This window comes from Mytilus trossulus, chromosome 10 (assembly GCF_036588685.1).
Source record: "Mytilus trossulus isolate FHL-02 chromosome 10, PNRI_Mtr1.1.1.hap1, whole genome shotgun sequence".
In the NCBI taxonomy this organism is placed as follows: Eukaryota; Metazoa; Mollusca; class Bivalvia; order Mytilida; family Mytilidae; genus Mytilus; species Mytilus trossulus.
Genome location: NC_086382.1, coordinates 19,613,361 through 19,628,739, shown reverse-complemented (window position 1 = coordinate 19,628,739; position 15,379 = coordinate 19,613,361). Strand labels below are relative to the sequence as shown.

Here is a 15,379-nt window from a genome sequence, read left to right as displayed (position 1 = left end):
ATGTACTAAGTATTTACAATTAGACAATTTGACAAAGACACAAGTAGGACAAGAATGTCACACATTGTCTTAGATTTATTACCAGTCAAATTGCGTTGACTGTATATTTCTATGACTATTTAAGTAGAAGTTGCCGAAATTTTCTTGTCCGTCATATTTGTTTTAATACTACCGCAAAGCTTTTTTTTATGGATCGTATATAATGGTATGATGTCGTCGTCTGCGTCGAGGGTAAGGACTGAGCAGTTGAAACAAGCATGTGTTTCAACTCCAATATAATGAGACAAATATCCGCATGGAAAGAATGATTGGAATCAAAACGGACAAGCCCAAATCTGAAAGAGAACAGAGTTGGTCTTGTTAGAGAAAATGTTCCCAAACACACAAGACAGATGCATCATTGTCGGAATAATGGGCTGTCGGAGTAAAGGGCTGTCGGATTAGTGGGCTGTCGGAGTAATGGGCTGTCGGAATAATGGGCTGTCGGAGTAATGGCCTGTCGGAATAATGGTTGTCGGACTAATGGGGTGTCACCTGTGTCTTGTGTACTATTATTTTTCTCTTTTTATTTATTAGCCATGAAGTTGTCAGTTTATCAAGTTCTATTTATCAACATTTGTATTTTTGTCTAAGTTTTCATAAAATCTTGTATAAAATTCAAGTTATTCAACTTTTTTTTATTACGTTTACAAAAAAAAATTCACAAAACATTCGTATTTTTCAATATATGTTTAATGGTACGAGTTTGCAAGGGGTCTTTGCAGTGGTTCGAGTTTAAATTGGTACGAGTTAACATTTTTGGTACGAGTTGACAGTGACCAGTACGAGTTATCTTGCTTCCTTTTTTTGATATAATTTTGCAAACTTTTGAAACCGGTTTGTCAATATGTCTCCCCACTTACCAATGTTACCACTTTTACCGACTACCCCCTTCCCCAAGGGGAACTTAATTACATGCCGTATTTGGCAAAACCTTTTCAACTTTTGATCTTCAGTGCTGTACAGCTTTGTACCTTTTTCACTTTCGATCTTTTATATCTTGGCGTTATGTATTCGGGTTTAGTTTTCTGTAATTTGTTAATACCTCAGTTTCTTTATGTTAACTCTTTCATATACATTTGATAAAATTTACTGTTTGCAATAGCATGAATTGTTCTATATAATAAGAATGTTCTTATCCCGGGCATAAAAACAAGGCAGTGTCTGCGCGTACCCGCATGCGGGTACGAATAGTCAAATTGCCGTTCTAGGCTGCGCGTACCCACATCCGGTTTTCTAATAAAATGCCATCGGATCGGGTATAAAACTAGAAATATCTACGGAAATTATCGATAATATGGGAATAAAACGTGTAGATTGAGTGAAGAGTACGAAAATTAATAATATTTTCAAATTGTATTTATTAAATAATGATACAAAACAAACATTGCAAAATTAAATGCACAATGATGGAAAATTAAACTGTTCAGTCCCTGTAAAAGAAAAACAGAAACTTAAAATTTTAAAATATATAAACTACTAAAATTATAGCTTGAGTTTTTAAAAATTAAAATTTAAAGAAGCAAGTAATAATGAATAATGAAACGTGAACGTAGGCTGGCAACATTTGAAATGTGCAGCTGGGTTAAAAGCTGTGCCCAAGGATTTGTATAGTGAGACACTATACAAATCCTTGCTGTGCCAAAACAATCATATTTGATATTTAAAATTTGTTCCAAATCTTAATTAGTTACATGAATCTTTTATAATTGGTTTAAATTGATATTATTACTTGCTTCTTTAATTTTTATAAACTCAATCTTTAATTTTAGTAGTTTTATTTTACTTTTTTCTTTTCAGGTACTGTACAGTTTCATTTTCCATCATTGTGCATTTAATTTTGCAATATTCATTATGTATCATTATTTAATAAATAAAATTTGAAAATATTATTTTATCATATTCTTCACTTGTTCTACACGAAATCCCCCCTTATATTATCGATAATTTTCGTAGATATTTCACGTTTCATTCCCGATTTGATGGCATTTCATTGGAAAACCGGATGTGGGTACACGCAGCCTAGAACAGCAATTTGACTATTCGTAACCGCATGCGGGTACGCGCAGACACTACCTAAAAACAATGCCGTATTTGGCGAAACCTTTTCAACTTTTGATCTTCGGTGCTGTACAACTTTGTACTTTTTTCACTTTCGATCTTTTATATCTGGGCGTCACTGTTGATTTTTGTGTGGACAAGGCGCGTTTTTGGCGTATTGAATGTTTAACCTGATGCTTTTTGTTATCTATTAATCATGTTTTTCTTTGTCTAATATGTTCTCCTATTTATTTGTATTGTAGTCCTGTTATATTATGTTGTCATCTCAATGTTATATTTAACTTTGCCATTAAAGTGCGAGGTTTGGCATGCCACAAAACCAGGTTCAACCCACCACTTTTATTCCCCTTTAAAAGTGTCCTGTACCAAGTCAGGAAGATGGCCATTGTTATATTATTGTTCGTTTATGAGTGTGTTGCATTTTAACGTTGAGTCGTTTGTGTTTTCTCTTATTTTTGAGATATTGAGATAAGACGTGGCACGGTACTTGTCTATCCCAAATTCATTTATTTGGTTTTCATGTTATATTTGTTATTCTCGTGGTGTTTTGTCTGATGCTTGGTCCGTTTCTGTGTGTGTTACGTTTCGGTGTAATGTCGTTGTTCTCCTCTTATATTTTTAAATGCGTTTCCCTCGGTTTTAGTTTGATACCCCGATTTTGTTTTTTGTCCATGGATTTATGAGTTTTGAACAGCGGTATACTACTGTTGCCTTTATTTTATTTTATGTACATCGTTGTTTGTTTTTGTTTTGAATTCGTTGATGTGTATTAGTTTTACTCTTTTACTTTCTATAAGGGCTTATTCTGACCAGAATTTGTTTGCTGCTGTCTGTGGGAAGCACTAATGACAGGACGATTGCCCGGATAGTGACAGGACGGTTGACCGGACGACATATAAATAGTCATAACTTTTTTGTTATCCGACAGATTTGTTTAATATTTGTAAACCTGAAAGATATTAAACTATGTTTTATGAAAATTAAAAAAAAAGAGGAAAAATAATTATTTTTGAGCAAAATAAGTTGACCGGACGGTATTCACACTCGCCAATATACGCTATATATATATTCAACTGGTCGACGACAAGTGTTAATATCTTTTTTGCTTTACAATATTTGTCCATGAAACTCAGGAATCTGTGAGATTTATAAATATATTATATGAAAATATTAAGCTGATTGCAAAAAAACGTGTTTTTCTCCAAAAAAAGTTGACCGGACGGTATTCACCCTCGCCGATATACGCTATATATATATATTGAAATGGTCGACGACAAGTGTTAATATTTCTTTTGTTTTACAATATTTGTCCACGAAACTCAGGAACCTATGAGATTGAATTATTTATTACACGAAAATATAAACTTTTAAGTAAAAAAGAAAAAAAATCTGCAAAAAAAGTTGACCAGATGGTATTCACCCTCACCGATATACGCTATATATATATTCAACTGGTCAACGACAAGTGTTAATATCTCTTTTGTTTTACAATATTTTATCATGAAATTCAGGAATCTGTGAGAATAATAAATATTGGATACGACAATATAAACTTTATAGTGGAAAAAAAAGTTTGTCTCCAAAAAAAGTTGACCGGACGGTGTTCACATTCGCCGATGTACGCGTTAATTATATTGAACTGATAAAAATAAGTGTCAATATCTTATTTGTTTTACAATATTTTTACATGAAACTAAGAAATCTTCGAGATCAATAAATACTTGATATGAAAATATAAACTTTATAGTAAATAAAAATGTTTTTCTTCAAAAAAAAGTTGACCGGACGGAACAAACATTCGCCGTTTTATGTCTTAAATACATGTATAATAAGTTGGTAGACACAAGTGTTTATATCTCTTCTATTTTATCAAATTGATGAAATTTTAGAGATCAATAAGTACTTGATATGAAAATATAAACTATGTATCAAATATGATAAATGTTGTTCTTCAAAAAAAAAGTTGATGTGACGGAATTAACATTCGCCGGTATTATTATTTAAATATATTGAACTGATAACCACAAGTTTTAATATCTCTTCATTTTTATAATATATCTGTCCATGAAATGAATTAATTTGTGATATTAATAAATATTTTATAAGAAAAATCAAATTTAAAGTAAAAACAATGAGCCCAAAATGTTTATGTGAGCGAGTTCACCAGGGAGGGATCCGTTTGCGCCAAAAATACGTTATTTTGCGCCACAACTTTTTTTCTCCAATGCTACGTTTGCGCCACCTGTTTTAAAATAACATGGCATCATTTGCGCCAAAAAATAAAAAATACGATTGGGCCAATTTGAAGAAAAATTACTTCCCTAAAGCTTTATTCGGACTTGGAACCAGCAGTTTACACTGCAAATGTTTCCTTTTCTAAAACATACTTCCTTAATTTTAACTGCTGCTGCATGAGTACTTCCTAATTTAATGTATGCAGTATTTATGATAGATATATGTATAGGTAAATTGGCGCAAATGAGTTCCGATAATTGGCGCAAATGATACATTTGGAAAACAAAATTTGGCGCAAATGATACCCCTAAAAAACAGTAATTGGCGCAAAAGGACTGCTGCCGTTCACCAATGCATATTAGAAGTAATGATATTTAATCAGATTAATCTAATTTTGACACTTGTTGTAATCACCAATCAAGCCAAATAACATGTCATTAAAGTTTTCACACCTGAGACATCAAATACATTTAATTGAATTACCTTATTTAAATATATAGTTTAATTTTTCGTATGATATATTTATTCATCTCCAATGTTCATAAATTTCAGGGACAAATATGGTAAAAAAAATAATATTAACACTTGTGCCAATCAATTTAATATTATTAAGGCATATATCGGCGAATGTTAGTTCCGTCCGGTCAACTTTTTTTTGAAGAAAAATAATTTTTTTATCATAAAGTTTATATTTTCATATCATATATTTATTTATCTCGCAAATATCTCAGTTTTAGGAAAAAATATTGTTTACCAAAAAAAATATTTACATTTTTGTCGTTCATTTCAATATAATCAACGCGTACTTCGTCGAATGTGAATACCGTCCGGTCAATTTATTTTGCTCAAAAATAATTATTTTTCCTCTTTTTTTTAAATTTTCATAAAACATAGTTTAATATCTTTCAGGTTTACAAATATTAAACAAATCTGTCGGATAACAAAAAAGTTATGACTATTTATATGTCGTCCGGTCAACCGTCCTGTCACTATCCGGGCAATCATCCTGTCATTAGTGCAACCCGCTGTCTGTCTCAAAGCCACAGTTCCGGTCTATCCAAAGACCTTTGATGCGAACTACTACCTTTGTACCTTGGTCAAGCTAATACATCCCTCAAAAAGTCCGATGTTTACAAAACCTTTAAAGGTGAAGTATTGGCCCTGCCCACGTGAAATAAAATTTGGCATTTCCCTGATCTCTCTTGATTGTAAGTGGTATTTTGTAATCTTTTAAAAAAAAAAAGGTCTAACTCTTTAATAACTTCTTCTTCTATATATATGTTGGGTTCCTTGAATGAAACGTTTAAACTCTGCGGGACTTCGCATGGTGACATTACTATCTAGTCCCCTACGGCTATATATGCAGTACAGTGGCGGATCCAGAAATTTACATAAGTGGGGGCGCACTGACTGACCTAAGAGGGTGCACGCTCCAGTCACGCTTCAATGATCATTCCCTAAATATGCAACCAAATTCCCCCCCCCCCCCCCCCCCCCCCCCCTGCTTAATCCGCCTCTGCAGTATTTACAATAAAATCAGGTTGTTACGGTTAAAATTATGTACAATCATCCAGTCTGGTATTAATGTGTTGTCTGTAGCCGTCAGGTAATGTATTCCATTCCATGATTGTTATTGGAAAGAAGGAGTTCCTGTAGACATCGCACATATTGAGTGTTTAATATAAATCCTGCTGATATCATCCATGTATTTTTACAAGAAATGTATATAAAATCAAACACTTATTAGTCATACTATTTACTAATTTTATTATGACACATTGACAGCCTGATAACTTTACCCAATTTATGAAAACACCAAGAGAAATGGGTCCTGGATTCATTTATTTTGGATACATTTTGCACTATTAAAGATTAAGCTTACATAAGGGAAGACCAACGTCTATTTAAATAAAAAATAAACTGTCAATGAAGATTTCATTCTAAAATTGGTTCTAAAAGATTTAAAGTGATGCCAAATATTGTCTATGTTTAGACCCCAAAAATGGCTTTAGCGTTATGACATCGTAGGAAGGTAGCACAGAATAAAATTTGAATAGTTTTTCAAGACATTATAATTCATTTGTAATTATTTGGACTACAATCACCTGATTTTTGTGGGGTTTGTGATGCTCAGTCGTTAGTTTTCTATGTTGTGATTTCTATACTGTTGTCTTTTGTCTTTTTTTGCCATGGCATTGTCAGTTTATTCTCGGCTTATGAGTTTGAATGTTCCTTTGCCTTTGGTAATGTTTGCCTCTTTTCATGCTCTTGCACATTAGCATTAAAGACTTATGTCAATGATATGTAACATATAGGTGAGATACTGGAATAGCATGAATAGACTAACTCGATTTGACAACAACCGCATCACCAAATTAGCATTCAATATTGACTATGATCCTTGTAAAAGTTACTGGTATAGTGAAGTAAAGGCTTGATCTAGGACATTTTTACGAACTGAAATCAGAGGTCGATTTATCTTTGGTTGAAACTAACATTTTTCGTCTGTATTCAGATATCTGGAGGAATTCCATCCAAGACGTTTCAAAATTACGAACATATAGGAACTTTAAAACAGTCTTTGAAACTGAAAATTATGTGAATTTGAACTTGAGTAAAATTGAGCGGTTACACTTAGCGCAATTTAGAAGTGGAATTTTACCATTAAGAGTGGAAACTGGTAGATACTCAAACGAAAGTGTAGAAGAAAGACTATATTTTGTAAAAATCAAGAAACTAAAACTGAGTTCCATTTTATGTTTCATTGTCCATTGTATGTTGAATGTCGAGTTAACTTTTATGGTAAACTTTTAATTGAGAAAAATTTCACAGATTTGAATCATGCTGACAAATTGAACTTTTTAATGTCTTTCCACATAAGAAAATTAGCAAAATATATAGTTCTTGCATTTTCATATAAGACGTCAGTTTTTATATAACACTTATTTTTTTTTTTTTACATATTTAACATGTTTAAAGCTAAATTTTTGTTTACAAATATTTTTATGTCTATATATTTTTGAAATTTACTTACGTCAACAAAAGATTAGAACGTGATATAATTTTTTACTTTTTTTTAGGTGACTTATAGGTCCATTGGGCCGGGTGTATTACTATTTATCATATATTATATGTTTATAATCTGTACATAATTTACACATGTCACTATAACAAATAATTTACTTACTTACTTGCTATAGGTACATGTACAATGTATATCATATGCATGTATACGCTATATCTATATCTATGCTATAAGATATTTGATTTGATTTTTGATTTTTTAGTTACCCATTTAATAGAATTCTTTTAACATGTTTAAGACTAATGTTTTACATTTATAACCTACTAAATATTTATTCATGTCTAACACATTAATTTCTGTATCTGTCCATGCTGTCTTTCATGTCTTTTGCCAAATAGAATAAGTTAAAACATAACTTCTTTAATATTAGACAATGTATTTAAAAAAGCTCAACAAAAAAAAACTTGTGACAAAACATTCATTTGTACATGTAAATTTAATACATGTCAACTTACCCATGGTCATCATGGTCACACCTCAGAATTATCAAGGTTTATTTGATATGTATACCAATGTTATAAGAAACTTAGTTGGTAATCAGCAAACTGATCAGAAATTGAAATTTCATTTAAAAATGTATCAAAGGGTGGTAATTTGCTCAATTGCTGTATGAGCTACAAATACATGTACACATGAACTCTGGTTGTTTATTTATTATAGACAAACAACAAATTAAGAGTATACCTCATATCCTCTCTTTCAAAGTTATAAACTTTTTAAAAGACCATTAACATGATTAAATATTATTAATTGATAACTTATTTAAATTATGGAACTTAAAAAGCACAAAAGGTTGAAAGGTCTATGTCCTTGTTTTTGAGAGATATTCAAAGCAAAGCTAAGATCAATTTGTTATACTTTTTACAGTGTTTTTAAATAATATTAACAATTTTTTAAAAGACACCATGAACATAATTGATGCATATTTTAGTTTTTTTTATAACTAAACATGCTGAATGGCTTTTAAAATGGATTTATTATAAAACTTGGGTACATATATATATTTTTTTCTGCAGAAAATTCTTGAATTTGACGAGATTTTGAAGATTTTTTTTTTTAATTGTTGGCTTCCAGACAACAATTCACCGATATGTTTTCTGTATACAGTTACAAAAATGTATCTTAAACATGTTAAAGTGACCTTTCTCATAAAAGTAATCTCCGGCTTCAAAACACGACCATTTATTATAGCTGCCATATTATCACATCAACACTGAGCAAGTGAAATATTTTTTTGATGATTATAGGATATGGATGAGCATGATGAGTAAAACATAATGAAATCACACACAGAAGACTAATTATATAAGTTTATGGTATATGCATGCATTGGTTCAAGAATTGGATTAAATTTATTTTTCACCAGTCACTTGTCATGCTTGTTTGATATGACTCTAATTTATATTTACTTATTACATCATTTTTGTACATTGTATATAAATTATTTGTATTTTCAGATCATTTATAACAACCATAAACAGAATGGATCAAATTCTTTATATACTGGTACATAAACATGGTAAAAGAGAAAATGTTTGAAAATCAGCTTACATGTATATGTTTGAAAATCATCATGCAGATTTTGTAACATGGACAGAAGTGGAACTCCATTATCAGACCAGTATGAACTTGATTCATTATATATGTATCTAGGAAGGCTGTGATTTGAATAGCAGTAAACCCACAAAAACAACCCAGTCTGAACTGGATTCATCATGTGATAAAGATAATCCAGGTAAGAATTTACCAAATGTTAAGCATGTGTGGGTCAAAGGAATTTAACGATGTTTATTGATGTTTAAGAAAAAATGGTATTAAAGACAGCCGCATTCTGTATACAATGTACATGTATGTGCCTGTCCCAAGTCAGGAGCCTTTAATTTAGCGGTTGTCGTTTGTTGATTTGTTACATATTTGTTTTTCGTTCATTTTTTTTTACATAAATCATGTAAATTAGGTTGTTAGTTTTCTCGTTTGAATAGTTTTACATTCGTCATTTTTGGACCTTTTTATAACTGACTATGCGTTATAGGCTTTGCTCATTGTTGAAGACCATAAAGTGACATAATTAGTTGTTAATTTCTGTTTCATTTGGTATTTTGTGGAGAGTTGTCTCATTGGCAATCATACCGCATCTTCTTTTTGTGGAGCCTTCGACTTTAGTCGAAAAAGAGAGACATAGCGATCCTACATTCTGTCAGCGTTGTCGTCGTCAGTGGCGTCCACAAATATTCACTCTGTGGTTAAAATTTTTGAAATTTTAATAACTTTCTTGATATATCCTGGATTTCTACCAAACTTGGACAGAAGCTTGTTTATGTTCATAAGATAGTATCCAGGAGTAAATTTTGTAAAAATAAAATTCCATTTTTTCCGTATTTTACTTATAAATGCCAGGACTTAGTTTTTCTGCCAGGAACCATAACATTCACTCTGCGGTTAAAGTTTTTAAAATTTTGATAACTTTCTTAAACTATCCTGGAATCGTACCGAAATTGACCAGAAGCTTGTTTATGATCAGAAGATACAATGTAGTATCCAGAAGTAAATTTTGTAAAAATAAAATTCCATTTTTTCCGTATTTTACTTATAAATGGACTTAATTTTTCTTCCAGTTTACATTACAAACAGTCTGCAGTTAAAGTTTTTAAAACATTTTTAAAATTCTTAAACTAGCCTGGATTCTTACCAAACTTGGACAGAAGCTTTTGACATTCAAAAGATAGTATCAAGAGGAATAATTTTATTGATTTTTTTCATCATTTTTGTTGAGTGTGTGATTAACAGCAAAAGTAGGTGAGACACTGGGTTCCGCGGAACCCTTACAAATTTTTTATTTATTAGATGAAGAAACATCCAAATATGTGTATTATTATAAAGGTGAACAGAACTGGTTAATTCATGAACATCTCTATTTTTCTTTTTGCAGTTTTTCCACTTTATCATGTTTATTAATAGAATTAGAAATAATCAAAAGGTTTGCTATTAACCATGTTAACCCCAGATTCTCAAAGTGCATACATGTATGTAGTGGCAACTAGTGATAAAAATACCTAGAACCGTTCTTGAAAATGTCTTTCTATACATTTTAATTGATGAACAGTGTTTTTTTACACATGTACAAAAACTGCACATTTATATATAGCATTTTGTTTTGATAAAATATTTTTACATTCTGATGTTGTTTTACATTGTCATTATTGAAGAGTTATCTTTTTCAGGCAATTTAATTCCAATTATGAATTGTGAGAAGAAAAAAGGATTAAATAAACTTTCAGCCGATGACACCAGTAATGAAAAACAGTCATCAGATTGTAGTTCTGTTGCTCATGTTGCTGAAAATCTGGTTGCAAAGATAAATGAAAGACAATTTTGTGACACAAATATTGAAACTAATGTTACCTTCCATCAAAACAATTTAAATAATAAATTCATTAACACCAAACATGCCAAAGACAATGTTAAATCAGGGAACTCAATGGAAACAGGAAGTAAATTAGATCACCTATATGACATAAAAGTGAAAGTTGAGAAAGATGAAGATTATCAACCTAAATTATTTGAATGTAGTTCTGAAAATAAATATAACAACTGCAGTGCAAGAGATAAACTCGCAATAAAAATAGAGTGTAATGATTGGACCTTGAATGCCCATGATGATAGCAATAATAAAACAGAAAGTGTAGAGAACATCACAAATAATGTTGTCCTACAAAATCCATTTGAAAAGGCCATTGCCGTCAACTTAAACAAAGTGAGACAGGAAGTTAAGGATGACAGAAGAGCTTCAGTAGAGAAGCAAGTAGACAGGCATACAGTAGAAGAGACAATTCGTATAAATGATATCAAGCAGGAGGTTCATGATGTGATCAGGAGTTTTAATGAGCAGACAGATGAACAGGCAGGAAATGATGGGGATGAAGGAAGTGAAGAACAAATCCATATGTACATTCAAGGTACATATATTATCATGTTTACACATATATACATACTATAGTGATATAGGGATGTAAATAACCACAAACAAACATATTTTCACTGTTACACATTCTTTTTTAGTTGCAGTTCACCATTTCTTTAAAAATAAGAAGATGTGGTAGGGTTGCCAATGAGAAAACTCTCCACCAGAGACCAAAGATGTAGAAGACTAGAAGTTAATACCTATAGGTCTCAGTACAGCCTTAAACAATGAGCAAAGCCATACTGCATAGGAGGCTTCATGTATTTCATGGTTTTTGTCCTGTTTGACAGAATCAAAAAGCGAGACATATATAGGTATGCTGTCTCCGGTGCCAACAATGTATTAGTTTGTGATAAGGTCTAGTTTATGGTGAACCACTAGTGGTAGGTCAAATATATTTGGTATGCAGTTGTATTAGCATTTGCATATCTCATTACCATGGAGATTATTTGACTCCGACCCCTCAGTTATGGTTTATTGACTGAAAATTTTGCTTAGTTTTTAGCTTACACATTCATGCATGTTCTTAGTATCAATAGTCATGTATGAAAAGCATTTATTGTAAACTCATAACAACTTAATCCAATCAAATTGCCTACGAAATTAATAACAATGACCAGTCCACATCATAAAAAATAATAGGGGTAAACTGGGTAGGGAGAAAATGTCAAATATCTTAAGTTCATTATTTTGCAATAACGAATAAAAAATTTGTAAACCAAAAGATTTACTATAATTTCATAAACATGTAGTTGCGTATTGGTATAGTTTTCGGATCTTTTATTTGCGTATTTAAGTTTGTAGAAAGTTTGGGGATTCAAAAGTCAAGATATTTATTGACTTTTTACAGAAAATACGCCTTTTTAAAACATTGAATGTTTCACAAATAATACACAACAACAAAGTAAAATCATTTTTAGCTCACCTGGCCCATAGGGCCATGTGAGCTTATGCCATCACTTGGCGTCCGTCGTCTGTCGTCGTCGTAAACTATTTCAAGAATCTTCTCCTCTGAAACTACTAGGCCAAATACTTCCAAACTTTAACTGAATGTTCCGTAGGGTATCTAGGGTATCTAGTTTATAAAATGTATCGGAAGTTTTGATCTATCAACAAACATGGTCGCCATTAAATTGCTAAAAATAGAACATAGGGGTCAAATGCAGTTTTTGGCTTATATCACAAAAACGAAAGCATTTAGAGCAAATCTGACATAGGGTATAAATGTTCATTAGGTCAAGATCTATCAGCCCTGAAATTTTCAGATAAATCAAACAACCCATTGTTGGGTTGCTGCCACTTAATTGGTAATTTTAAGGAAATTTTGCAGTTTTTGGTCATTATCTTGAATATTATTATAAATAAAGATAAACTGTAAACAGCAAAAATGATCAGCAAAGTAAGATCTACAAATAAGTTAATATGACCTAAATTGTCAATTGACCCCTTAAGGGGTTATTGTCCTTTAATGACAATTTTTCACAATTTGTTCATCATATTTGCTAACTTTAAAAAATCTTCTCCTCTAAAACTACTCAACCAAATTCACCTTTTATTAATTATAATTGCTTTAACAACACCTATTGTATTTTGTTTGTAGGCATAGGTTGAATATATTCTTATCAAATGTTGGCATGGGTTGAAGACACGGTTACACCAGATATGGCGGCTCAAAGTTTTCAATCATGAAATATTTCTCTTCACCGGGAGGATGGGAGGAGACCCCTAAAAACAGGATTATTGTACTCCTGTCGGAAGGTTCACATGTATGTTAAATATGGCTATCAACACTATCATTTTATTCTGTCATCATGGTCATATGAATATCAATTCAGTGAATAGACATCATGGTCATATGAATATCAATTCAGTGAATAGGCATCATGGTCATATGAATATCAATTCAGTGAATAGACATTTCAGCTTGTAATTATTTTTTAAGGTTTACCATTGTTTACCAGTGCTCTTTTTTCTTCAGATAACAGTCCCTTGAAGAAAAAATGGTTACAGAAAAATGGCAAAAAGAAAGTGGAATGTGGAGTTTGCCACAAATTATTCAGTGCAAAATATATCTACATTCATCGGAAAATACACAAAGATGACATGTATATATGTACTTATTGCGGAAAGGGATTTAAGATAAAGGGCAGTTTAAACTGTCATGTAAAAATACACACTGGCGATAATCCTCACAAATGTGATCAATGTGGTAAAATGTACAGACGGTCAGACCTTCTCAAGACACACATGATTCAACATTCGGGTTACTCACCACATAAATGTGATGTGTGTGGGAAATGCTTCACATTAAAAAGTAGATTAAAAAGACATCTTATAATACATTCTGTTGAGAAGCCATTTAAATGTAGCATGTGTGACCAGGGTTTTACACAGAGACATCACATGACCGAGCACATGATTACACACACTGGGGTCAAAAAGTTCTGTTGTAACTTCTGCGGGAAAAATTTTGGAATAAAAAGTACACTTACGAAACATCTCAGAATACATGATGATGATCGACAATATAAGTGTAGAATATGTGGAAAAGGTTTCATAACTAGTTTTAATTTGAAAGTACACGAAAGAATTCATAGCGGCGAAAAACCTTACAGTTGTGTCATCTGCTTTAAAAGATTTTCCAACAGTTGCTACCTTAATGAACATCTTACTGTTCATACCAAAGAAAAACGTCATAGATGCCAGGAATGTGGCAAGTCATTTTCAACTTCATCAAAAGTTACAAGACATATGTTAACACATACTGGTCAAAAGCCATTCATTTGTCACATTTGCGGTGGAAGGTACAGTCAGAAAGGTCACTTGACGGAACATGAACGAACTCATACCAATAATTACCCTTATAGATGTAGTAAATGTGATCAAGGATTTGTGTCGAAAAGTAAGTTAGCCGCTCATGAAATGAAACATTTAACTTCAAGTGCATACAAGTGTACAATTTGTGGAGATATTTTCAGCACTAAAGACAACAAACTAATCCACTTGAGAAAAGATCATGCAGATGAATATAAATTTAGCTGCACTCAATGTCTAGAAGTCTATAGACATGAAAAACAATTTGAACAACATATGAGATCTCATTTAGGTATAAAGCCTTATAAATGTGAAATATGCAACAAGCACTTTACACAGACAAGTAGCTTGAACCTCCATTTGAAAATACACACAGGAGAGAAAAAGTTTTCTTGTGAAATATGTGATAAATTATTTAGGACTAAACATGGTTTAAGAAAACATTCCCTGACCCACACAAGGGTCAAAGACCCTGGTGAAGAATGTGAAACCTGTGGTATAATGTTCAGAAATGAACAAGCTTTACAATGTCACATGCACACCCATAATAAAGGTTATGCTAACTCCACACATAAATAAAATTTCTGAGGAGAAAGTCCAATAGTGGAAAAAAATCTTTCCAGGAAAAATCACATGGCAATGATACTCATGATACTGGCTTTAACATTGGGTGACTTTTGTATAACTGCATGCATACTTTTGTGGTTCTTTTATATGGTATGGGTGTCATTGGGAGTTTTGATTTATTTGTCTATTTGAATCTTTATTGATTGTACAAATGTATTGGGACATCTATCCTTATTTTTTGTCTGCCAACACAATTGATGATTTTTTATTCTTCATGTTATAACCTGGCCAGTTTAAGTCCATTCAAGAAGTACATTAATTGTATACTGATCTTCCTAGTTCCTACACACAATAGGTACCAGTCATTATGTGTTTGACAAACCCAAAGTTAAGAAATTTTAAATTTCAAATATATTTAATTAGAAATTTATATACAAAGTTGACAAAAGTTAAGCATGTTAAGCATAAAAGATAAATAAGAACAGATGAAAATAAAGATGAAGCAATTAAGAATGACAGTTTTCTGTTCACAATTTTTTTGTGCATGTTGTGATGAGCAGTAAAATTGTATACATGCAATGACATGTATATATCATATATATTGTGATCAGATATGA

At 31.7% G+C, this 15,379-nt stretch overlaps 1 protein-coding gene across 3 annotated transcripts; it reads left to right on the top strand.

Moving 5' to 3' along the window:
* The first annotated feature begins 5,370 nt into the window (after positions 1-5,370).
* LOC134687020 (zinc finger protein 345-like) lies at positions 5,371-14,836 on the top strand. Of its 3 annotated transcripts, none has more exons than XM_063546939.1 (4): positions 5,371-5,482; positions 8,878-9,155; positions 10,642-11,376; positions 13,360-14,836. In XM_063546939.1, exons 3-4 carry the CDS (start codon positions 10,659-10,661, stop codon positions 14,772-14,774), a joined length of 2,133 nt encoding a protein of 710 aa, XP_063403009.1. In that variant the 5' UTR covers positions 5,371-5,482; positions 8,878-9,155; positions 10,642-10,658; the 3' UTR covers positions 14,775-14,836. The 3 variants fall into 3 exon arrangements, with proteins under 3 accessions (XP_063403009.1, XP_063403008.1, XP_063403010.1); XM_063546938.1 differs by having other exon boundaries at positions 5,413-5,543; XM_063546940.1 differs by lacking the exon at positions 13,360-14,836 and adding an exon at positions 12,982-13,159 and having other exon boundaries at positions 5,413-5,543.
* Positions 14,837-15,379: the final 543 nt, after the last annotated feature.

What these genes read in the sequence shown, in the direction of transcription:
- LOC134687020 (XM_063546939.1), top strand. Translation starts at nt 10,659, where the DNA reads ATGAATTGTGAGAAGAAAAAAGGATTAAATAAACTTTCAGCCGATGAC. An exon ending in AATCCATATGTACATTCAAG is followed by an intron (nt 11,377 to 13,359) that starts GTACATATATTA and finishes TTTTTTCTTCAG; the next exon opens with ATAACAGTCCCTTGAAGAAA.